At 39.2% G+C, this 24,632-nt stretch overlaps 1 protein-coding gene across 2 annotated transcripts in view; it reads left to right on the top strand.

Moving 5' to 3' along the window:
• Positions 1-24,632, top strand: part of UBN2 (ubinuclein 2) — a 48,664-nt gene that overhangs the window by 13,187 nt on the left and 10,845 nt on the right. Inside the window, exons 6-17 of one of the 2 annotated variants that reach the window (XM_063133645.1) lie at positions 372-867; positions 2,164-2,234; positions 3,661-3,790; positions 5,269-5,387; positions 8,311-8,424; positions 9,772-9,915; positions 11,967-12,017; positions 14,749-14,791; positions 16,060-17,598; positions 17,978-18,031; positions 21,884-22,130; positions 22,893-22,982. In XM_063133645.1, the coding sequence (XP_062989715.1) occupies positions 372-867; positions 2,164-2,234; positions 3,661-3,790; positions 5,269-5,387; positions 8,311-8,424; positions 9,772-9,915; positions 11,967-12,017; positions 14,749-14,791; positions 16,060-17,598; positions 17,978-18,031; positions 21,884-22,130; positions 22,893-22,982 (3,098 nt within the window). The remainder of the gene's footprint in view (positions 1-371; positions 868-2,163; positions 2,235-3,660; positions 3,791-5,268; positions 5,388-8,310; positions 8,425-9,771; positions 9,916-11,966; positions 12,018-14,748; positions 14,792-16,059; positions 17,599-17,977; positions 18,032-21,883; positions 22,131-22,892; positions 22,983-24,632) is intronic. The other variant, XM_063133646.1, reaches the window with a different exon arrangement.

Genomic DNA, 24,632 nt, shown 5'->3' with positions numbered 1-24,632 from the left:
GTAACGAGATCACAAAGTGTCCTCACTTAAGAAAGTTGACCTATTCACTATGTTACTAGTCCTGATAACTATGTGCTACCTCCAGTAGCAGAGGCAGTAATCCTATGTTGCTGGGGTACTTGGGTGAGAGGGTGCTGTGGCATTCGTCTCCTGCTTGTAGGTTCCTTTTCATCAACTGGTTGGCCACTCTGTGAACAGAATGCAAGACTAGATGGACCTTTGGTCTGATCCAGCAGGGCTCTTCTTATGTTCTAGCACATTGAAGAATATGGTGGTATTAATGAAAACTAGCCTCCAGGTTCTTTACTATTTGGGAATCCACTTGGACAAACTAAATTCTGCCCAACTGCTTATTTTTGTTTTATTTGCAGTGTAATGGCCTTAAATTCACACAAATCTGAAAAGAAAAAGAAAAAGCTATACAAGGACTCCTTTTCACTGGCTGCTATGATCCGGAAATTTCAGAAGGAGAAAGAAGCTGTTAAGAAGAAAGAAGCTAACTTGAGTCCCACAGTGGCAGCTACTGGTTCTACACCTAATAAACTCCCTGCTGCCCCTGCTGGTGGAAATGATGTGTCTGACTTGAACCTCAGCATCTCAGATCCAGTCCTTTCCATTTTTGGCAGCACAAATGAACGTGAGCTCCTACAGGAAGCCGAAAGTGCCCTGGAGATGCTGGGAGACATTGACTTTGATAGGCTGCTTGATGGCACGTCTAATGGCAGCCCAGTATCAGAACGATCCGGGGAGAATGGAAGTGTCACTCAGCCCTCCCATACCTCTGAGGTCCTGACACTGAAACAGGTGCCTGCTCTCCCAGAAGGTCTGCCAGCACATCTGGAAAAGCGTATTGAAGACCTTAGAGTTGTAAGTGTAGCTTTCCTGGTGCTGAATTTTGTGAAGAATTGTTGCAACCCAAATTGCTTAACATAAACCCAGGCAATGCTCGTCATAATGAGTGTTAGACTGGAAACATTAAAACAGAGAATAGTAGCAGACTTGTTCACTTCTAATTATATATAAATAGCATTCATTTTAAATTTGTACATATTACATTTATTCCCTGATACTATTGTTTCTCATGAGAGACTACAAATGACAATTCCTACAAATGACATCACTGCTTGCCTATTAAGGCCTATCAAATAAAACCTTTCATCAGAAATATATGTACTACCAAAGAGAGATGGTTACTCATCTGCCTTTGCAGGACTAAAGTTCTTGTAATAGATGTTATTTCTACTGATGGTCTATTACTAGAGCCTAGTGAAGTAAAAGCAACAGTTTCATTAAATGAAAGAATTGTCTTTTTTTTAATTGAAGGCTCATTTGCAGATGCGTATACATTGCTTGAAATGTCATAATTTGATGACTCACATGTGAACTGTCACTTAAAAAGATTGCGTTTGAGGTGATGTAAAATCTATTCCTTATTTGTGGTGGCTGTTTTCACATGGATCCTCACATAATGCTGCAGTTGAGTAGTGAAGAGATTTCCACACATCCTGAGTGATGAACACAAAGTTGTCAACTTGCCCTGAGATTCTGAAATATATCAAGATAAGCAATCTATATTTTGCTCTATCTGTATGGAACTTAAGTTTTGGAAAACATCCTGGTATGCTAGAATGTGCAATGAACTTCTTTACCAACTCAGTCTCTCAACTGTTTGAGGTGGTCCCTTGTTGTCAAAGTCATGGTACTTGAAATTCGACTTGGCAGTCTTATTTTCCTTGAGGCTTCAAACAGTTCAGGTTAAGTTACCATGTTATGCAGCTGACAAGCCTAGAAAAGCTTTTAATGAAATAAACTAGGGTTTCCAGGATTCAGTGAGCCTATATGCTGTACTAAAGCGCTTTTGGTTGGAGGCAAATGATGTTTGTCATAGTGCTTATATTTCACAACTTTATTTGCCAGCATTTGGTAAATCAAATGTGGAGATTACTTTCAAGAGAGGAAAAAGTAATAACTATGGCATTCTGGTTTAAGAACTTGCCACACATAATAAATTATAGTACTTTTCTAAACACTTCCATGGTTATGTCTTACAATTACAAATCAGAGGGTAATTCAGTGGCAGCTATATAAATTATGGATCACACAAATTCTAAAGGTCTTTGGGGTGGTGTGATTAAAGTATCTCAGTTTTATTGCTGTTTCCAGGCTGCCAAGCTCTTTGATGAAGAAGGCAGAAAAAAATTCTTCACACAGGACATGAATAATATCTTGCTCGAGTAAGTACTTACCTTGTTTTGAGGAAAGCGTTGAGCTTAAGGGAGGAAATGGTTGCCTGAACAATTTCTAGTCCATCAAATTGGCAGATTCTTTTAATGACCTATATAAAAGTTCATTGGTAATGTTGATTTGCTGAAGATATTTCAAGCTGAGAACAGAACAGTGTGCAGGAATCCTTATTATGTAGTTCTGGTAAGTTTTGAAGTCATAACATAGCTGATTTCTATCTTAATATCTGTAAAGTGTTCATATGCTAATTGTATTTTATGTATTTAGCATTAATCACATTATTATTATTATTATTATTATTATTATTATTATTATTATTTATTACCCACCTCTCCGTCTGGATCAAGGTGGGGAACGACATAAAATACAAAATATTATAAAATACATAAAACTGATTAAAACATATAAAAACTAAATCATTATTAAAATAACAGCCAGACGTCTTAAAATTCGACTGGGTAGGCCCACCAGAAAAGATCAGTCTTTATTGCTTTTTTATATTCAGAAATACTATTGAGTTGGCAGATCTCTCCTGGCAGGCCATTCCACAGTCTGGGAGCGGCAGTAGAGAAGGTCCTCTGGGTAACAGTTAATGTAGTTTTTGCTGGCTAAAGTAAATTCTTCCCAGAGGACCTGAGTGTGCGGGGTGGATTGTACAGGAGAAGACGATCCCACAGGTAACCTGGACCCAAACCATGTAGGGCTTTAAAGGTAACCAACACTTTATACTTTGCCCGGAAACTAGTTGGCAGCCGGTGTAATGATTTTAAAACTGGTGTAATGTGGTCACCCCTAGATGTACCAGTGATCAACCTGGCTGCCATATTTTGCACTAGTTGAAGTTTCCGGACTAGGCTCAAAGCTAGCCCTATGTAGAGCGCATTGCAGAAGTCGAGTCTTGAAGTTACCAGCGTGTGCACTACTATTTTTAGGTCTTCCAACTTTAGGAAGGGGCGCAACTGGTGTAATGTTTTATAAAGTAACATCAGCACACACACACAAAAAAAACCTGCTCCAAGAGCTTACAGTTTAAATTTTGACTACAGAGAGAAGGGAGGGATAGTGAATAAAGTGGGAGATATGCTACATTTTGTATGGAAGAATAGGGGTTAACTTCATCTTTACTGAAGCTGGGGTAAATAAGCACAGGGTATGATGCTGTTGGTATGTCAGTGTAATTCACACCTACCCAATCTAGAGGCTATGAATCTGTGCCGATTGTCCTGTCAGTGCCTGAAAGATGAGTGCAGCCAATCCTAATACAGCTAGGTTAATTCATGCAGAAACATGAAAATTCTAGCATAACCATTCCTCCATCTAGGCAACTAAAATGTGAAATGCCTTTAGAATGGACAGTAAGCAGAAGCTGTGCTTGACTGTTTCTCATTTGTTGTGATTTCTTTTTCTATTTGTCAGTATTGAGTTGCAGTTACAGGAATTGAGTCCTGCCATCCGCAATGGAGTGTACTCTCACCTCGAGGCTTTTGTGCCATGCAATAAGGACACGCTGATAAAGCGTTTGAAGAAACTGCACCTCAATGTCCAGGTAAAAGCAGGCCCATATTAGCCAAGATAGGTTGTGGAAAATGGGTCAGAGTGGGTTCCTTGTGGAATGAACCCTTTCCCTGTAGAATGAATCCTACAGCTGTTCTTTATACAAGTCTTTGTCAGTGGTAGTGCTACTATACCTCCTATGAATTGTGAAAGATTTCTACTGCACTCTTTAAATAAAATTAGATCTTTTTAACCTTCCAATATAAACAAAATAATACCAGTTTAACTTTCCTATAATATTGCAAGGCACACTTGTTTGAGCAGGTAATTAGGGACATAGTGTTGTTTTCATAGTTAATACTTTTTATCTCTTTTGAACGTTACTTTTTAAAATGTGTTTTGAATTTTTAGCTGCCTAAAATCTGGAGAGATGGGATAGTACTTTAAATAGCTTTCCCAGAAGAACCCTTGGGATTATGGTTTTGTGCGTGCTGGAAAGATTTTTCTTTAGAGCCGGTCTGGGCAACGTGGTCCAGGGGCCACATGTGGCCCTCCCATGGCCTTGATTGCAACTTCTGCTGCCCCTGTCTCCACATGGCACCGGCAAAAAAATGGTAGTTGCTGAGACTGAGACAAGCCTAGCACTGGAGGGAAGCCTGACTCTCCTTGCTAAGCTGGCTTTGGGCTTGATCTCTTCTGATGTATCATTAGAAACTTGCTCAAGGAAAGTCTGACCCCTAGGTGGTCTCTCCTAATGGGAAGGACTGCTTGAAAGGTTAATGTCAACACATTTAATTCTTTCCTGACCTCCCCCACTTATCAGATTGAGAGTCCAAGGAATAGCACCACTTTTTACCTGATAGGTGCCTCTTGTGACAGATAGGTAAGCTGCTTGCTAGATAGTAAGCAATGCCGTGTCTCATTTTTCTAAGCTGGGAGAGGCTGAAGAAGCAAGAAAATTGGAGAAAGAGCTCCTAGGGAAGATCATCTGCAGGCTTTGAAGGCTGCAGTTCTAAAATAGTTCTGATGTAGCTAAGAAAGTATTGCACTGGAACTGCATGAGCAGTTAACTATGGAAAACATAAACATTTAACATAAACTTCTGGAAAATAAATATGGAGAAAATAAAACAAAAACAAACTTTTCTGTAAACTAGGACTTTTTCTATCATAGCAAAGAAGTTTTGAAAACAAGACAGGCATGGTGTCTTGAATTAATCCCATTTTACTTTACAAACCTTTTGTCTACTTTCTGAAATGATTTTTAGTCCCATATCATTTTGTTCTCCTTTATGACATTAAAGTTTAAGTATGTGCTTTTATTGCCAATATGATAGGCTAACTTTGTTCTAGATGAAAGCAGAGTTAATAGATTTTAATACTTTTGTTATCAAAACCAAGATTGCTTCCAAACCTGAAAGTTATTGAAGGTTGTTCAGGGAGAAGGCAAAATGGGCAGCCTTTGAGAAGCAGTGCATAAATCAGTTGCTAGGTGACTTGCACCACTATTTTAATGATTGTGTCTTCTTAGGATGACCGTTTGAAGGAACCATTGCAAAAATTGAAATTGGCTGTCAGCTGTGTCATGCCTGAACAATTACTCAAATATCAGGAGGACTGCCAGGCACGCAGTCAGGCCAAGAATGCCAAGTATGTACATAAATCAAGTGGGATATATTTCACTAATGTGGAAAATTCATGGGGGAAAGTGGGATGATGACAATGCTGGTAGTTGCACAGGAGAGGGTGCAATTACTGCCTTCTATACTGGTTGTGTGGTTACTCTTTTGAAACATAAACTAAATGGAACATAATTTGCGATGTAAGAAATACAGGGCAGGGCAGTACTGAAGTTTTTCAAGAGGTAGTGGAGGAGCCAGGAAATAAATTTGTTACTTTTTAGTCATTGTTTGTTTTTGATTTGTTGTATTTCACACAACAAAGAGACTGAGGCCATGGCTAGACCAGGCCTATATCCTGACATAATCCTGGGATCAACCCTGTGCATCCAAATGACACACAGGGGATCCTGGGAGCAGGCAGGGATGACCCCTCCATTTGCCTGGGATAATCCTTAGGTCTATCTAAGCCCTGAGAAAGACTGAGCTCCAGTTTCAGCAGATCTCTTGCTATCCCGATTCTCACATGCTGCTCACGTGCCCGCCATTTCCCTAATTTACCCTTGCCACAGTGCAGGTTGTCATATTGTCTGAACCCAGCAAAATTCTTGGTGGAGGTTACTTCCAAACTACCCCTATAACAGGCTGTGGGTGGCTTCTTTTCTTCTGCTGATCATCTGAATCCAGCCACTGTCTTGTGGCACATAAAAGGTTAACAAATTGTGTGATGGCATAAGCTTTTATAGACGATAGGATATTTCATTAGACTATGAATTCTTTGAAGAATAATTCATTAGGTGTTGAATTCTTGGAAGAAGGCAATATTATGCAAAACAAAATTATCTAAATGTATTAAATTAATAGTTTGACAGCTTCCTTCCTCTGATCAATCCTTGGGCTAGAGCAGATTTGAAATTTATTTTTAGGAATTTTGTGTGTGCTATAAATCAATTGGTTAGGATTTATTTTTACTAATATTGTATTTCCATATTTTTAATAGCACAAATAAACCTTGATATGTCTTTCCTTCTGTCCACGATATGGAAGGATGCAGGTTTAAGCCTCCTACACTTGGAAAAACCACTTCACTAGGACTCAGAGCCCAGTTTAAGACCTTTAAAAAAGTAACAATACTGAGCTTCTCTATATAGTGATTCTTGAATGTTGAAAGTGCTTCTCTCTCTCTCTCTCTCTCTCTCTCTCACACACACACACACACACACTCAATTATCCAATACTAACTCTGTCAGGTAGGTCATTGTGTACAATGAGATTCATTTACAGACAACATAACGCAAAAGAAGTGGAATCAAGAGTTATTGTTTATGGTGCAGGGATATATGGTGTCTATCATTCATATGTCGGATTTTGGAAATCCTTGATACCTTTATTCATGCACTTGTTTTCCCATCTCTCAACTTCTGGAAGATCCAGTACTGAAAGGCTTAACATGTTTTAACTTCTGTATCAACATAAAGCAGCTATTCTAGTACTTAGTGTGGGTTTACACAATATTCATAATCACTGAATCTCTTTTCCAAATATCTTGGACTTGCAGTATTTCATTTATTTTTCCCATTTGTTATAATAGGAATCTAATAGAGCCCAATATCTCTTAGATAATTTTTTTCAAACTTTAACTCTGTGTGTGTGTGTGTGTGTGTGTGTGTGTGGGTAAGGGTGGGTGGGCAGGAAGATAAGAGAGACATCTTTCAGCAATTGCCTCCTTTACCATAGAAAAATATATGATGTTTGGAATAGCACAGGTTAGAAAATTAAATTCCTTCTTTGTGGACTTTGCATAGTGGCATATGTGTAGAGTATAAACTTTGGGAATGTTTCTAGAGCTCTTCTTGGGGAGCTGGCACACACATCTCCTGTTCTCAGAATGAGAAGTTGAATATTTGTACCTGTCTTCAGTGAATTCTTACCTACTTAGTTTTCTTCTGACTGCTGTTTGGGGAATTTTCTTCATAATGTTTTTCTTAATGTCAGGCTTTAGCTGCCAGTTTTATTTTCTTCCAGTTTTTGACTTTGTCAGAAGCTGTCTCATCGTGTGTGTGTGTGTGTGTGTGTGTGTTACCTGTGTGCCCATGGCACACTAATCTTTTTAAAAAGAAATCCTGCAGTTGTATGGGGAAATCCTTACCACAGCTGGGCATGACTCCTTTTCCTGAAGGTCAGAAAACCATGTTGCAATCTAGTTAGGGCCTCATTTGGGGGCCAGGTGGGGGGAAGTACTGGTGGCCACCATATTAGCTGATCTTAGAGCTAGTTTCCACAGTTACTCTCTCTTATAAGCTAGCAAAACAGTCCATTCTGACTGCTGTCGAAGGCCGTTCCATTAAAAGTATTGCCACAGTCTGTATTTTCAAGCAGCATTTCTGTTACTGATATATGTGAAAGCAGTTACACAGTGCCTTCCAATTTCATGAAATGTTGTAGGAGGATACAGCTTTTGGCTGAGCAGTCATACAGTTTTTATTTTTTGAGGAGACAGGCCCATCAGGTTGTCAGCTAATCAATTGTCTATATATGGGACTCCAAGAAGTCCACAAGATCATGGAGAAAAGCAGATTGTGTGCCTGCAACTGATGTTCAAGTGTTCATCTGTGCAGTCATGCAACCCACCTTTTTTGCCTGATTCAGGTGGCCCTCAGACCTTTATATTGGTCTTAATGGGAAGGTGCTCACCCTGCTGCCCAAGTGATACACAGATACTTAATCTCCTCTTGAGTAGAGTGGGTTCAACCATCAGCTCCTTGACTAGAACTCTAAAATGCTCTTGGAGTTTGCTTTGCACAGGCAGAGACCCCATATGTGGTACAGCACAGTTTACACGCAAGCATCGATTACAGGCAAGCAACCTGTGTATACTGGAACCTAATGACAGGGAACTAAGTACACATGTGCTTCTCCTCTTGCCCACAACATAATTGCTCTTTTTGTTCCAGAATGCAAGCAGAAGATGAGCGAGACAAGAATGGCTCTGAGGAGGAGGACGATGAGAAGCCAGGAAAGAGGATTGCAGGACCAAGAAAGAAATTTCACTGGGATGAGACAGTGAGGTGTGATATTACATTGTTTTATCTACTAGAAGAAATGTTTAGATGCAACCTGCTTCAGACCCTGGCTGCGAGGGAAAGGAATACTAGTGTTGTGAACCATCCAGAGAGCTTTGGCTATTTTGAGGAATTAAAATGTAATAAATAAACAAGTGACTCTGCCCCCATTCCCAAGCATGACAATTCTGGATATAGTCATAAATTCAAACCTATGTGTATCTAATGCAGTGCAGTTTATTAATAGTAAACTGCAGGAAGGCATAACATTAAGACTCCAAGAACATTGCTTTTATTTGGATCACGTGAAGGCCTTTTGGATCTCTCTGCTGCCTCTCTTATGCTTCTTGGCTATAGTGCTGCCTAATACAAACAGCTTAGGTGTTGGTAGCATACAGCTTACCCATATTATTTAAATTGTCTTGGCCCTTATCCCAGGATTGCAGGAGGGAAATGGGAAAGGGTATGAATGAAATGCAAATTGTTTTGTTGCTTAGCAAAATATGGAAAACTGAAATGTGTTTTTTACTTGCTCTACACTCTCAATTGGCTCTGCCTTCCCTGTTATGGATAAAGCAATGCTGTAAAAAATATCAGTGGGGAAAAGGGACTCAGACATGTTGGCTTTTTGATTTACTACTGTGACAAGAGTCCTTTTTTGCTCCATTAGTGAATACCAAATGCCTGTCCCAATAATGACTACCTATTACTTGAGCAGTAATCTCCCACTCCTTCCTTCACATTTCATATCATTCCACATCTTAGTGATTTATGCATTATCCCTATTTGCTTACCCTAATTTCTAAAATCCAGTTTGACTGTGAGGTAGCCCAATGGCAGTTTTGCTTCTCGATTGTGAGGAATTTGGATCTACTGACTGCAGAGTTCTTGGTTAAACTGGAAATAAGAGTCCTGAGTTATAGAAAGAACAAGGTTATAGCATTGAGAAATTGAAAAGTAAACTGTTTTATATAATGTAGAATATGATGTAACTACATTGGCTACATAAAAGCTATATTTGAATAACTCTTTAAGGAAAAGAGTGTAGAGCTACAGTAAGTCAGACAAATCTGGTGAATGGAGGGAAAGTTCTACACATGGAAGATATACCGTATTTCTTCGATTCTGAGACACTTTTTTTGCCATATAAACATCTCTAAAAACGGGGTGCGTCTTAGAGTCGCAGGTGTGTTTATTATTTCTTAGAAGCAAAGCTTTTTTCTGTTGGTGGTACTGAAATTAGTGTGCGTCTTATAATCGATGGCGTCTTAGAATCGAAGAAATACGGTACAGGGGCAACATTTGCACACTAACGGCTGTTGTATTTAAACCTTTTTGGATTTCGTTCATCAGGGCTTTGCTGTGTAACCTTGTCAAGATTAAACTGGGATGTTATGAGCTAGAGCCAAATAAAAGCCAGTCTGCTGAAGATTACCTCAAGACTTTTATGGAGACAGAGGTGAAGCCACTTTGGCCAAAGGGCTGGATGCAAGCTAGGTATGATACCTGTTCAGATTCAAAGATTGCAAAGTATGACTTGTGCTGAATTAAATATCATTCAGAGTTTAGGCCTGTGCATTACAGTATTGTAAATTTCTTTATTCCATATCCTTGAGATCCTCAGTATGTTATGATTTCAAAATTGACATGTATAAATATCCAGCAAAATCAAACAAATCATACATTGGTGTCACACCCTTAAAATCTTAACTATAACCACCAACGGTAAGCCCAAACAAGTGTCTTGAAAGATTCTAGGGATGATTTCCCAAGAATTTAGAGTTCCATTATACTAATTGAGAAAGTCTTTTGCAAATGCTTCGTGTCATAGAGCAGCGATGGAATAATCAAAAGGGCATTCTTGACTGATCTGATGTAATTCAATAGGAAAGCAGTCCCTTCAGTCTGCAGGTGAAGCTGATCTTAAGCCTTCTTAACCACCTCTGTAACCTGTTGTTCAAGGCATGACAATAGATCTAGGAGAATGTTAAGATTGAATAACCATGGGAGTTGAAAGAATGAAACAGAATTATTGATTAAAATATTTATACCCTAATTTTCCAAAAGATATGTCCAAAGGAGCTAAGATTATGAGAATTTTATTGCTGCCTATCAGTATTTTAGCAATAGTCTTGTTTGGATTCAATCTCAGTTGTCTCTCAGTCCTTGATTACAACTAGCCACTAAGAGGCAGCTCAATTGCAAGACCCCTATAAGCTCGAAAGATGTTTGCAGGGTGTTTGTGAGAGAGTGGAAGATATATATTTTTTTCTTTTGAAAAACTGGTTTGATGGTGCCATTTTAGTAACTTGTCCTTCCTGATGAAGTCATAGATAATCCCATGCTGCAGTGGGTCCAGACTGTCTTGGCTGATACTCATCAGGTAGAATAAGCGTGGTTTCTAACTTATAAATTGTGCTTGAAAGCATGAGTGCAACAGCCAGAACCTATAGAAACAGATTCGCCAGCTTCTAAACTTTTATAATAGAATGCAAACTTTTATGGACTCCCTTAAATGCTCAGGAGAGTAACTGCATTATAGACACTTGCTAGAAGTCTTGATTGTCAACTGGCTAAGATCCAGTTGATGTCCAAATCTCAGTTAAGGTTTTCATGTGTAGGAATGTCTTTTCAGAATTAAGATTTAACTTTATACCCACTGCTATCTTCAGAGGGCAGCTGTATGAAATTTCCATTTGAACAGTGTTCTCTGAGCATGTTGTCTGTTACGTTACCCAATATCCACATGCAAAGTATTTGTCTCAGGAAGAATTTTGTTACACCTAGTGAATTTGTATGTTTTCTGATCATGAACATTTTATTACCTTACCTTGCATGTTTCCTTGTTTGTGTTGATTGCCGGGAAATTGAGAACTAAATTGGTTGCTCAACTCTAAACATCCCTTCTGGTTTTGTTATGGTTTATAGGTAAACAATAAAATTATTACTACTAGGTATCCAGATGGAAATAATCCAGATTTACCAAACCATCCAGAACAGCCTTGCTGGATAGTCTGTCTTTTAATGCCAATCAGTTGATGTCAGTACAAGTTTGAGTATTGCTTGTTTTAATCTACTCTCCCTCCCCACACACATTTAAACACATCATGTTCCGCTATTTATGAACATGAAATATATCTTGGCATTACACTGTTACTGTCCCTATATTTCTGTCTAAGCACTCTTTCTGTCCTTCTGTTCCCCCTGTGGGAGTCGTGTAGATATTTGAATGCTGGGAGACAATTACAAGCTGTGTTCGATTTTTAAAATATGTTAACATGTTATCAGTTTGCTGTGTTTAGTTTTGACAAGACATGTCAGATATTTGATCTTTGTTAACTATAAACAGGAGCACTTAATAAGCAATATTCTGTTGTAGCAACTACCTGTACTAAAAACTAGTAATCTTTGAATATAGCTGTTTTTAGCCATCCTGTTGTGCCAAGTAACTGTGCAAGAACCAGTGGGTTTGTACCATGGTCATTTGATAATCTGAAGTTTGTTCTGGAGAAATTATGGAATTATTCCCTCTCCTCTCCTCTCTGCAGAATGCTCTTTAAAGAAAGTCGAAGTGTTCATAGTCACCTTACATCAGCTCCGTGAGTATAGCATCAATACGTGTTATCTTCTCTTTTGATCTACTTTTCTCTAATGCTGATTGTCTTAGAATCTCATAATAATTTGGGTTTATTGCAGTGGTTGTTGCTGCTTATGATTTTTTCCCTTGTGGGTCATGAAGACTGGAATTTGCTATATTGATGGCTTAATCTTAACATTTGTAGGGATCTTGAACCAATGCATTTTCTGTAGTTCAAACTCAATGTCTGTGATAGGTTTCCTTGACTGAAACACTTTTTATGACAGTCACCGGGTTCACACAATCACCATGGCTCAAACAAGCCAAGACTAATAACCTGCCCAGTCACAACTTGTTGTGTTTTCCAAAGCTGGGTGGCATGACTTGTTGGAGGGGGAAATAACCCTCAAATAACTATTAGGCTAATGTTGGGTTACTCGAGGGCTGTCTTCCCCTCTAACAAGCTGTGCCTGGGTGGGTGATTAGGAAACTGGTGCCCAACACACACTGCAGTTTAAACAAACCACTGTGGCTTGTTTAACTGCATTGATCATATGAACTACGTCACTGTGCTTCAATACATAAGCTGGGGAGCCCCTCTGGAGGAGAAGTTGTTGCCTTTATCATTTCAGATTCCAGTCCACAAGTTTCACATTTACCAGACAGTCATCTCATAATAGAATTAAACAGATACTTTTGGTGAAATGTTGGGTGTGGAAGGGGGTGTTTGTAAGAAGAGATGTTTCGAATTCTTGATCTAGGTGAGGAATGTTGCTCTGCAGGCTTCTCGGATCCCACAACACAGCCTTATGAAATTGTAATCAATATATGGTAAAATATTCACCCATAGTTTTCTCTTCATGGGAAAAGGTGTTTAGGTTGTAACAATGCTCCATGCTTTACTGTCTGCATATCTCTTGGATTCTGTATGTAATTACTAATACATAAACATACACATTTTCAACATCTTTATAATACACTGTTAGCACTCAGGAAGGACTCAGCTTTTGCAGCAAAACTCACTTCTGGCCTCTGGAGTTTTTTCTGGAAGGTAAAGGCTTCCCATAACTCCATGTTCAGTTTTGTGCTTGATATAGGCTGCATTTGGACAACACAATAGGCAATGGTTAATAGTCAACTCTACTGTTGATTGTTGAGGGGGTACTCCCCACACAACGTGATTATAATCAATCATGGTGTGGATTAAGGCCAGTGACAAATTGACTATTAGTCAACAGTGTGTTTGATTGACATATCTCCTGCTCTCCCCCCCCCCAGTTCTCCCACTGGTATCCCATCAGCCATTGCGTGTTCTGCTGGATGGACTAGAGCAGCAGCTGCTCCTTTGGTTGCTTTTGTCAGGGAACTCTGTAGTCACCAAAAGTAACCAACTGTGTGCACCGAAATATTCAACAGTGCCTGACACATGACACAATAACCAACAGTTGTTCAGATAGTCAACTCTGCACAGCGTTGGTTATTTGCATTGGTTATTTTGGCTGAATAACCAACCATGGTGTGAAAAAGTCCCGACAGATGACACAATAACTAGCTATTGACTATTTAACCCACCGTTAACTGTTTAACCCACCATTGATTATTGTGTCATCCAATAAACAGTACAGATAATTATTTGGGAAATTGTCTTAAAATTTGAATTTATATTTACTTGTGTTACAGAGAAAATTCCCAAGCACTAAAAAGCTACTACAAATCAACATGTTTCTTGATATTTATATATAGATACTTCTATTTCCAAAATTAAGCTGTAACAATGGAACTGGTAGTGGGTCCATCACCAGAATGTTCTTCTTTTCTAACATTACTGGTTTACTCAGTGGCGCCCAGTTCACATGTCACAGCAACCCAGGGTAAATCCTGGGTTACTCATGAATAAGTCTGCGTGCTAGTTTATGCTGCTTGATTGCTCCCACTGCCAGTAGGAGCTGCTAAACAACTAGGGATCTGCCTCAGTGCAGGAGCTATTGAGTCGCGTGAAGTAGCATGCTGGCTCTGACACAGTAACCCAGGTAAATATGCAAAGAATATGCAGGCTACTGAATATGCAGGCTACTGAAAACTAGTTGTTTAACAAAGAAATAAGCAAAGAATTGTTTCTGTGAAACTGTAAGTTTAATCACATTGGTATTCTTCATGTTAATGTCCATACTGTGAAATAATCTTCCATGAGGGGTCATTCTCTTCAAATCAATCAAAAATGTTTTTTATTATATTTTCATTTGTTCAGGCGTTAAGTTTAAAAATGATCTGATATATTTTAGATGGGCATTGTAAGTGTTATGAGCCTCTTATAGCAAGATGATAGATGATTTATTAATACAATTATTCATAATTTCAAGAGAAGAATGAAAATTCACAGTGTGGCATGTTCATACCTGACCTGTTCTCAATTTCTTTCTCAAAAGGTGCCTCGCAAAATGTGATTTCAGAAAGAAGTTAAGGAATTTGGAGTAAGTTTTTTAAACATAGGAATTTATGGATCAGAGTTTGGTGGAGGCACCTTCTGAGAAACAGACTGAGGAAAACACTGGGTACTTTCATAGGGTGTTTTTTTGCAACAACAAAAACGTTTAAATTTCAGTTGTTTTCACTTTACTTTCTCTTTGAACATGTCTGCTTCACACTTAACCAGCTTTGTGTTTGTCACCAGTGCATTTTCAGTTGTATTGACAGCCTTTTCAACTACAAATGATAGATTTGCTTTCTAACTAGCTCTTTGCCTTCTTCTTTAGGGCAAAGAAGAAGGTGATTCTGGCACCTAAACCCAAAGTGAAGGTAAGTAATGAAGTCACTTAGTAAAGTAAAATACCGTATTTCTTCGATTGTAAGACGCCACTGATTGTAAGATGCACACTAATTTCAGTACCACCAATAGAAAAAAAATCCTAAGACACACTTGCGATTCTAAGACGCATGTAACGAGAAAGCATAGTTTAATTATCTATGGTTTGTTGAATCGTGGGTTGCCATTACGTGTGAACTCAGAACTATAGAAAAGAACCCATTGTTTGGGATACAAGGAGGGAGCGGGTGAAGGTGGAAGGAAACAAACAACCTCTAGGGACTGAGAAGAAAAAAGTTTTAATTCTGTAAGTGTTATTTCTGTAATTGTTCTTTCTTTCTTGTGTATTGTACATTTTTTAATTGGTTTTGTGTGGAAAAATTAAAAATTCTTATTCAGGGGGATTTTTTTTTGTTTGCTTAGACAATACCTGGGTAGGGCAACAAACCTTGGTTTAAATAAACCATGGGATAGTGTTACATGCAAACTGTGTCTACAAGTTTGTTCTTTTACAGTGCTTTATACATCTTAAGAGAAGCTGGTTCAGTAGAAAACATTGGCTTCCCAACTTTATTGTGAAAAAGATACTAGAACAAGGCAAACGTATTGCAATGTGACAATTGAGTTAATGGTACATGTTATGCCATGAACACTCTAGAAATAAGTGTCATGAAGTCTTCTATTGATTCTAATTGACATGACCATTAAATCAGAATGATTTTGTATGGTCCAAACTCATGTGATGTCAGCGGATCTATGTCTTTAAAAGATGGTCCTGCCCTGGTGACATCTAAGGTAGGGACTGTGATTAAAGTGCCAAAAAGGCACATAGGGGGTGCTGAACCATCTCCCCCATTACCAGTCACCCTGCCTACACCCCCTTTTGATACTTTAAACTGCACTTTTATTTAAGACATGATTGGGAAGTCCCATATATAAAGACATGTGTTTGCTTATCTCATGTCACTTGGGTTTCATTTTATAACCTGCAATTATTTTGTAATGGCAATTCAATATAGATAACAATATGAAAAGAGTAAAATTGCAATTGAAAAGTCATTGCAGTATATGCCAGAATATTCAAAATGAGCAAGTAAGCAAACAAATTTGCAACTTGATATCAAATAGTACTGAAATTAAAGAAAACCTACATTACTAGATCTACGCATGATTACAAATATGCAAAAAGCAAGCATTGCTTGAAATTTCTGCATCTTTTCTTTGGGAAGGGCATTTCAATTTTTCTCTATCTTCATACTAGGACTCTAGTCCAAAGAAGGAGCAGAGAGTCTGTACTCCCTTTACTTCAACTTGTGTTCCTGCTTCAAGTACCAGCATACCTATTAGTGCTCTGGCCAATTCTAGTTGTATCCCAGCTCCAGAGACAATCTGCCTGGATGACTCACTGGATGAAGATCTTTCCTTCAATCCACCTTCATTGGATTCTATTTCTGATGCTCTGGCTGTTATTAATAATGGGGCCAAGAGTTCGCCTGTTGGACCCTCTGCAGAGACACCAACTTCAAGACCTCGGCCTGGGTTGAGAGAAGAGAAGTTAGCAAGTATAATGAGCAAGTTACCTCTATCGTCTTCAAAAAAGGTAGAGACTGGTCAAACACCACATTCATCAAGTCTTATAGCTGGGCACTCAGGTCCAGTACCAAAGAAATCCCAGGATATGCTTCAGACTGGTATCTCTTCAGGCCTTATTGCTGGATCTTCAATTCAAAACCCCAAGGTTTCCTTGGAGCCCTTGCCAGCTAAGCTTCTGCAACAAGGATTACAGAGGTCAAGCCAAATTCAAGCTGCTTCCTCTTCACAGACCCATATTTCTTCCTCTTGTAAGGTCCAAACCACAGCTTCTTCTGCTTCACAGAGGCCAAAGGATACGACTGTCCTTGTAACCTCTTCAGAAGCCCAAAGTTGTGGCTCTTCAACGTTACAAGTGACAAAGGTTCACCAGCAATCAGCTGCCCAACAAAAATATGTTTCTCCGCTACAAGCAACTATTAGTAAATCTCAGACCAACCCTGTGGTAAAACTAAGTAGCAGTCCCAAACTCTCCTGTTCTTCCCCAGTTACCAAGACTTCAGATAAACCAGTAGTATACCGCCTTCCTTTGTCTAACACCACCTCTGGGAGTAGTTCCCAAATGGCTCACCCACTTGCGTCTCGGACAACATCCGGCACCTCTACCTCTAGTAACTATTTAGCCAAGGCCATGGTATCACAAGTTTCTGCCCAGGGTTTCAAGCCTCCTTTCTCCATGGCTCCCTCCCCAAAACCTGCTGCTTCTCCTAAGCCCACAGCACCCAAGCCTTCTGTAGCACCCAAACCTACTGCATCACCTAAACTGTCATCTAAGTCCACCTCAACACCCAAGCCCACATCATCTCCCAGTTCTTCCAGTTCAAGTGCACTAGTATCTCAGAATAGTCACTCCAGCAGCAACAATTCCCTTCATAAACAGCCCAGTGGAGTAAGTGTCAGTAGGCAGTGTCCTACAATTAATTTACTGCCCTCTAATCGCACCTCAGGCCTTCAACCAGCAAAGAACCCTCAGGCCCCTTCAAAACTATCCAACTCCTCTGCCTCTGGAACTATTGGCAAAAATAACTTGAGTGGAGTTGGAATGAATGTACCTGTCAACAGGGGCAGCAACCTTAATTCCAGTGGAACTAATAGGACTAATATCTCTGGGGCAGCAGGAAGTGGAACACAGGGTGCTACTAAACAATTGTCAACTCCACATAGACCATCTTCTGCCTCAGGGTCTACCGTTATACCAGCCAGTGTACAGGTATGTATTGAATGTGAAATTTAATTACAGGCATAACAACGTGATACCTATTAAGTTCTTGGATATTTATCCTTCCTCTGTAAACGCAATTACACTAACAGTGCTATCCTGTAACTGCTCAGAAGTAAGCTTCATTGAGTTCAACAGGACTTACTCCCAGGTAAGTGCATATAGGATTGCCACCTAAATGCATGTCGAGAACGTCACACTGTGGGGGTTATTAAGCACTTCAGAAGAGACAAAACTTGCACTGTAGAGGGGGAAACTACACACTATGAAACACTGAAAATAGCATCCCCTTGTTCTAATCCATAATGTATAGGATCACTTACCCCATATTGTAAGGTGATTTATGTTGTGCATTTCTCTGCCCCTCCAGTGGCAGCCAGTGATGTGGGGTGGGGAAACACACATGATGACATCACAACACAGAGTAAGTTATACATTACAAGAGAAGGAATTGTTATAGTATTTGAAGTAGATGGAGAAAGCCCTATCTGCCCTTGGCAGAAGACCACCAATATTGTTGTTCTTAAATGTATCCCATTTTTGACCATTTTCTTATAAAGCGGGTGGGTAGCCCTTAAGTCAAGAACTGCATTTCCTTGGGGGAAGTGGTCAGGAATATTGGCAGTGGTTGGGACCAGAGCTAAAATTGAGCCGAGAAACCCCCTCCCCCTTTCTTTTCCTCACTTTCTCTTTCTTGCTCTCACTTGTCAGGATTGTGGGGAGAGACAAAGTTCAGTCTTTCCCTCCCCTGCAATCCCAATTGAAATTGTTCCCCATGCTGATAGGGGGACATGCAGCCTCTGTAGCTTTACTGGAAGTCGTCTTGTACATGGTCCTTTAAATCCAAAGCGAACTACCTTAACTGTAATATATTTCTCCTGCCTTTTCTTGCTGCTTTCCTTGGGTCTCAAATTTATCTTCCAAAAGCTTTTACAACTGTATAAATTCACACCATTTTATGCTCCCTTAACAAAATTTAACCCCCCTCCCAAATATGAGCTTTGGCCAAGTCATGTGGTGTGTTAAGGATAATTTTGCTCTTATTAAATATGTGTTCCAGAACATTCAAAGTATAATAATTTAGCTTCTGAAGTAAAACTGTCTTCTGAATAGTTCAGTTTGGGTGTAGAGTGAGTAAGAAGTATTTGATTACCAAAAGCACAAGCTAGATATTAAAATAATTAATACAGCATGTTGCCTTTGACCTCTTTTCACTCAAAAATAATAATTTTTTTCTACAGCTATTGTGTTTCTGTTTAGAATATTAGTTGTTGGGTATAATGTGCTTGACTGAGATCCAGGATAGAATAGCTGGTGGTTACCAACCAAGAAAGAGATCTTGGGGTTGTGGTGGATCGCTCGATGAAAATGTCAACCCAGTATGTGGCCACTGTAAAAAAGACAAACTCCATGTTAGGCATAGGAAAGGAATTGAGAACAAAACTCAGTATCATATTACCTTTATACAAATCTATGGTCTGACCACACTTAGAATATTGTGTACAGTTCTGGTTACCACACCTTAAAAAAATATGTAGAGCTGGAAAAACTGCAGAAAAGGACAACTAAAATGATCAAGGGACTCTGCTCGACAGCTGGTTGGCCACTGTGAGAACGGAGTGCTGGACTAGATGGATCCTTGGTCTGATCCACCATGGCTCTTCTTACGTTCTTAAAGCAAAAATTAAAAATAATGTATAAGGCTGTGCACGGATCCCCCCGATCCGCTCTGCACCCACCACGAAAATTCCAGATCGGGTCCGCTCTGCTCCACTGCGGAGCTCCGGATCTCAATCGGAGCTCTGCAGCAGCGGCGGCAGCAGATAAGGCCCCCCTTCCGCCGCCCCCCCTTACCTGCATCCGTCGCGGTCTGGAGGCTGCTTCAACTGAGACCGAGGGCTCAGGTGAAGCCACTGCCGGAACGCGTCAGACTCAGGGAAGACCCTTCCCCCCCTGCCCCCTTACCTGCTCTGCCACCGCCACCACATGGACTGTGGCAGCGCCAGGTAAGCCCCCACTTACCTTCTTTTCGGAGCTCCGGATTGAGGCGAAGGATCCACTTGGTCTCAATCCTCTTTGCCTCGATCCGCAGCCCCCCCGACCCGCTTTGTCTCCGCCTTTGTCGGAAGCGAATCAGGCCGCCTCACTATTGCTTCTATGCTCTGAAGCAGAGCACAGCCTTAATGTATATTATACAAAAGTGAAGGATTTCAAATAGTATATAATATTTAGCTTTTTTAAAAAAAAACACAGAAGAAAACCAAATACAAATGCTTAGATATTGAACCCATTATAAAACATAACAGAGAAATAGGATAGATAGATAAATATCTAGAGATAATTTTAACAGAAAAAAATATTGATATTGATACAAACGTGATACTTCTTGTTACAAAAGTTAATAAATAAGGAACATCTTACTTCAAAACTCATAGATTTATAGAAATTTACAGTAAAATAGGCTACATTTTGCTATAAATCAAACTTTTTTGAGCCAGTCCCGAGTCTTGTGGAGTAAATATTAATTTCTAGCATTTAGCAATACATATTCTTACAGTTACCAGTAAACTGAAAATTAGTTGTAAATCTACTGTTCTACTACTATGGTTACAGTGCAATCTAATCTATGTTTGCTCATAAGTAAATTCCACTGTGTTCGATGGTGCTTACTCCCAGGAAAGTGCACAGGATTAAGAGTGGCTTTAAGAGATCCTAATGGAATTATTTTGGAATATAAGGGTAACTGATATCCCATGATTTGATATATTGAGAGTAAATTCTTTCTAGTAGTCTTTAACCTTTGGGGGCATACCTAAAATATATGCAAAAAATCTGCATGATCCCTCCGATACTCCAAGAGGCAGGTTGTCTCTGGAGCTGGATTAAAGCTCCAATACTTCGTTGAATAAATAGCACTCTTTTTTTTTAAAAAAAAATTGAGCTCAGTGATTCAGACTAATGAACCAGTAAACTTCTGAATTATGTAGTTACATATTGAAAACTATTGTTTACTGGTAACATGAATGTTATTGTCTATTGGAATCTCTAAATTAATACTAGGTGTACTTGAAAATCCTAGAAAATTCTTAACTCTGTCAAGACACACATGTGTTCCCTCTTGACGAGCAAGAAAACTGTCCTGCCAGTTCTTTTGAGAGAATAGTAGGAAGATATTAGGATTTCATTGCATGGCAGATATGATAATGGACAAAGCATTTACAAATAAGGCATTTTTTTAATGGGACAGATATTGACTAAAGGTCTAATCCAGAATTTTTTTAGCTGTGCCTTAAGTCTTAAGTCACACTTGATGAATATTGTGCCTTAAGTCACACTTGATGAATATTGAGAACTGATGTAGTTATGTCCTAGCCTTCTCTAGGTTGTGCCACATATATTCTATTCTCTAACACCATCATTTTGTATTGGTCTAGTAATCCATCTATGTATACTTGGGTTCTTTAAGAAATGCCTTAAAATTTCAGTTACCATATAGTCAAATAGGATCTTCCATTCTCCTGAACCAAAGTGATCTTTGAGTTTAAATCAATAGCATTAATGGGTTAGTTTTCATTTTAGTGAAGTTGTGGGGCAATGGAAGATCTGGCTGACTGGAATGAATTAGACAATTTAGTTTTAGTACACACATGTAAATAATTGCATTGGATTCTTGGCTGCTCTCCATTCCATGATCAATATGAAATGAATACATTTGGTTGACGACACATACATAAATTGCAGTTACTCTAGAAACACTTCTCTACTTATGCTTGGTTGTTGTTTTTTTAAGTTATGGCTGCTTTGTTCTCTAAACTGTGGCTGCAATCCTAACCACTTTTACTAGGGGTAAGCCCTATTGAAAACATGGAGACTTTCTGCTAGATAAACATATATTGGATTGTGCTGTGATGTAATATATACCTTTAAAACCCAGTTTATTTAAAACAGAAGCGTAATTGGAGCAACATTATGGGGAAGAAAAGCTGAGGGAATGGTTAAAGCATTATGGAACTTTCCAACTTAAAACTATCACGTTTTAAAACTATTACGTATGAACCAGTCATTTACACTAACAGCAAGGAAAAAGGAAGAGAGCACTTGCCACTCAGAACCTGAATCTTTGATAAAAGTTGTATCTGGAGCTAACATGGAGGAAAGCTTGAGCTTTATTAGTTTTAATTAAATCTGGATTTCAGACACATTTTAATTAAATTTCTTATGTGCCCCCGAGAAAGGCTAAAAAAACATGTTTAAAATAACACCTATCTCTTTACAGTCAACAACAGGCGCATCATTACTGGCAAATGCTTCACCTTTGACTCTCATGACATCACCCTTGTCTGTAACCAATCAGAATGTGACATCTGCTCCATTGGCTCCTTTTGGGATGCTGGGTAGCCTTGTTCCAGTAACTGTGCCCTTTCAGTTTCCATTGGAGCTACTCGGCTTTGGAACAGACACGGCTGGAGTGACAACCACCTCGGGATCTACCTCAGCGGCTTTCCACCACAGCCTAGCTCAGAGTAAGTAAAGCTAACATGTTTGCCATTCAACTAAAAACATCTCCTGCTTAAATACTTAGCTGTGAATTCTGTAATATTTCTATTTCTTGTTAATGGCTGTTTTCTTTGAACTTCCAATGTCATGTTTCTACTCAGAAATATACATATTTCTGAGTAGTTTCCTTTCTGGATTTTCTCTATGCTAATTTGAATATAAAAAACATTGTTTATAATGATAGACTCTGATATACTTCATCCCGGAAAACTGATTAAGATGAACAGTATGTCCTTTATAGAAAATTAAAACTTTGCTTTTTGTATTTTATTTAACCTTTTATGTAAAAGATTTTTCCTTCTATATATTCCAGATCTTACTAACAGTATATGGATAGTAGCAGTCCTTTGATATGGACATCATAGAGCTGCTGCTATTTGAGTTGTTTGGGAGAATGTATCTTTCCTAAAGCTTTTAGTTCTGATGTTGCATTTATTTTTGAATGGATTCCCTCTTTTTAAATATTATATTAAACTATATTTCTTGTTCTGCTACTGGGTAACTTATCCTGGGAACAGAAGTGATAATAAACAATATTTATCCTTAGGTTATCATGTTGGTTGACAACGTTGTGCATGCAGCTTAACTACTGATAAATGCATATGCTGAAAACGTATTGGACAGAATTGAGTAAATCTGCTCTTTGAATCAATGCAAAGCAGATTCTTTGCATCCATTTGCTCTTAACTCTTGTGGTTGTAATTGTTTTTTCTTATTTATGCCACCAGATTTACTGAAGGGTTTACAGCCAGGAGCTCAGCATGCAGCAGCCCTGTCTCACACACCTCTGCCTGCTCACTTGCAGCAAGCTTATACAGGTAACTAAATAATTCTATCTTCACCTTTTTAAGCGTGGAAGGATAATTTTTTCTCATTGTATCTCAGGTCCTGTCCATGAGAGCTGCCAGAAGCACTTCAGAAAACATTAGAACCCAGCAATTGCTTTTAAGAATGTCCGTGGGCCTGTTCAGCCATTACGTCCCAGGGATAGTTTTCAATCTGGGATAAATTTTGGGCTTTCATATACCCTTCCCACCCTTCTTGTCATTGCAGGGAGAAAGCAACTAGTGAAGTGGGCCCATTCACATTGTATCTCCCTGATCAGTTCCCAGAAAGTATTGGAGTGAAATGTCGGTGAAACAGGGCAATTATCATATGTCTCATATTTCTGCTTCTGGAAGTCAGTTGCTAGAGAGTGGCCTACTTGAGTGACTACTTGAGTTGATATTGGCCTATTCTGACCAGTGGTGGTTGCTAGATTCTGATGGAGCAGGGTGGGGATGGGGAGCAAAGGGTGGGCCACTGGCAGAAGCGGAGCCAAGTGTACATTTGCCACATGCTGTGATGTTGTGAGACCCTTTACTGCACTTTGGATTCCTTATGTTTTGTCCCCTGATAACATTAATTGCCTAGAGATTTATCCCAGTTTCAAAGGGCTAGATTAATCCAGCTAATAATTCTTATGTGATGTGTTTCCTGAGTAAGCCCATTGGCAAAGACAGTGTGCAAGGTTTCATGCATACCTTCCCCTCCTATCAATTGTAACTTCACTGAAAATACATCCCCTCTCCCAAGTCTTTGACTACTAATTTCTGCCTCTCCTTCTGCTTTGCTTTTCTCTTTGTGTGAATTTCTCTGTAATAATGAATTATTATTACTTTTATTGATGGAACACATCAAAAAGCCAGGTACAGCGCAGTGACTTAAAAAGGAGAGAGAGAGAAACTACGCATGGTCTTAATAGTGGTTGTTGCTATCATCATCATCTCAAAAGGCCAACCAAAAGATTTCAAGTTTTCCTCATTGGGCAAGATTTTACAAAAAGCAGATGGGAATAAGAGAGGAAAAAACCCTCTGACTTGATGACGAGGTCAGGGTCTGCATGTTTACAGTTCAAAGATGAAGTGGAGTAGTCTGCAGTCATTCTAATAGCAGGCAATGTGAGGGTTGCAGGTTGAGCCTGGGGTTACTGGGAGCAAGAAAGGGAGGATATGCAGACATTGTAACATAAAAGGCATAACAATTGGCACACAGACTTAAATGCATATTATATCACCCATGAATTTCTCCAGTCACAACCCACAGAAAAAAGTTTTTAAACCCACAATAATTGGACCCAATTGGACAGCCACAAAGCCCACATCAGGAAGTGGGGAGAGGATTTTTCATGGATTAATTTAATTTGTTGTTACCCCACCCCCACAGAATTTTATTTTTTAAAAAATGGGGGCATCATTTTGCAGCCAAGGCAATTTAAATTAATAATTGCAGCCATAAGATAAAATTTCTCTCTCACACCGTATTCCAGAGATTACAGTAAAAATCCATATTTTAGTAGCCATTCCAATAGATTATTGCAACCCTAAGGTAAAATACACTCCTTCACCACCATCACCACAACAGAACAAGCAATGACAGGGATGGAGCTGCTACTGTTGCTGGCTGTTCTCTTAAGCAACGAGGGGGAG

Source organism: Elgaria multicarinata, chromosome 9, assembly GCF_023053635.1.
Source record: "Elgaria multicarinata webbii isolate HBS135686 ecotype San Diego chromosome 9, rElgMul1.1.pri, whole genome shotgun sequence".
NCBI classification, from domain to species: domain Eukaryota; kingdom Metazoa; phylum Chordata; class Lepidosauria; order Squamata; family Anguidae; genus Elgaria; species Elgaria multicarinata.
Note: the sequence above shows the minus strand (reverse complement) of the source record. Positions and strands in the feature narration are given on the sequence as shown.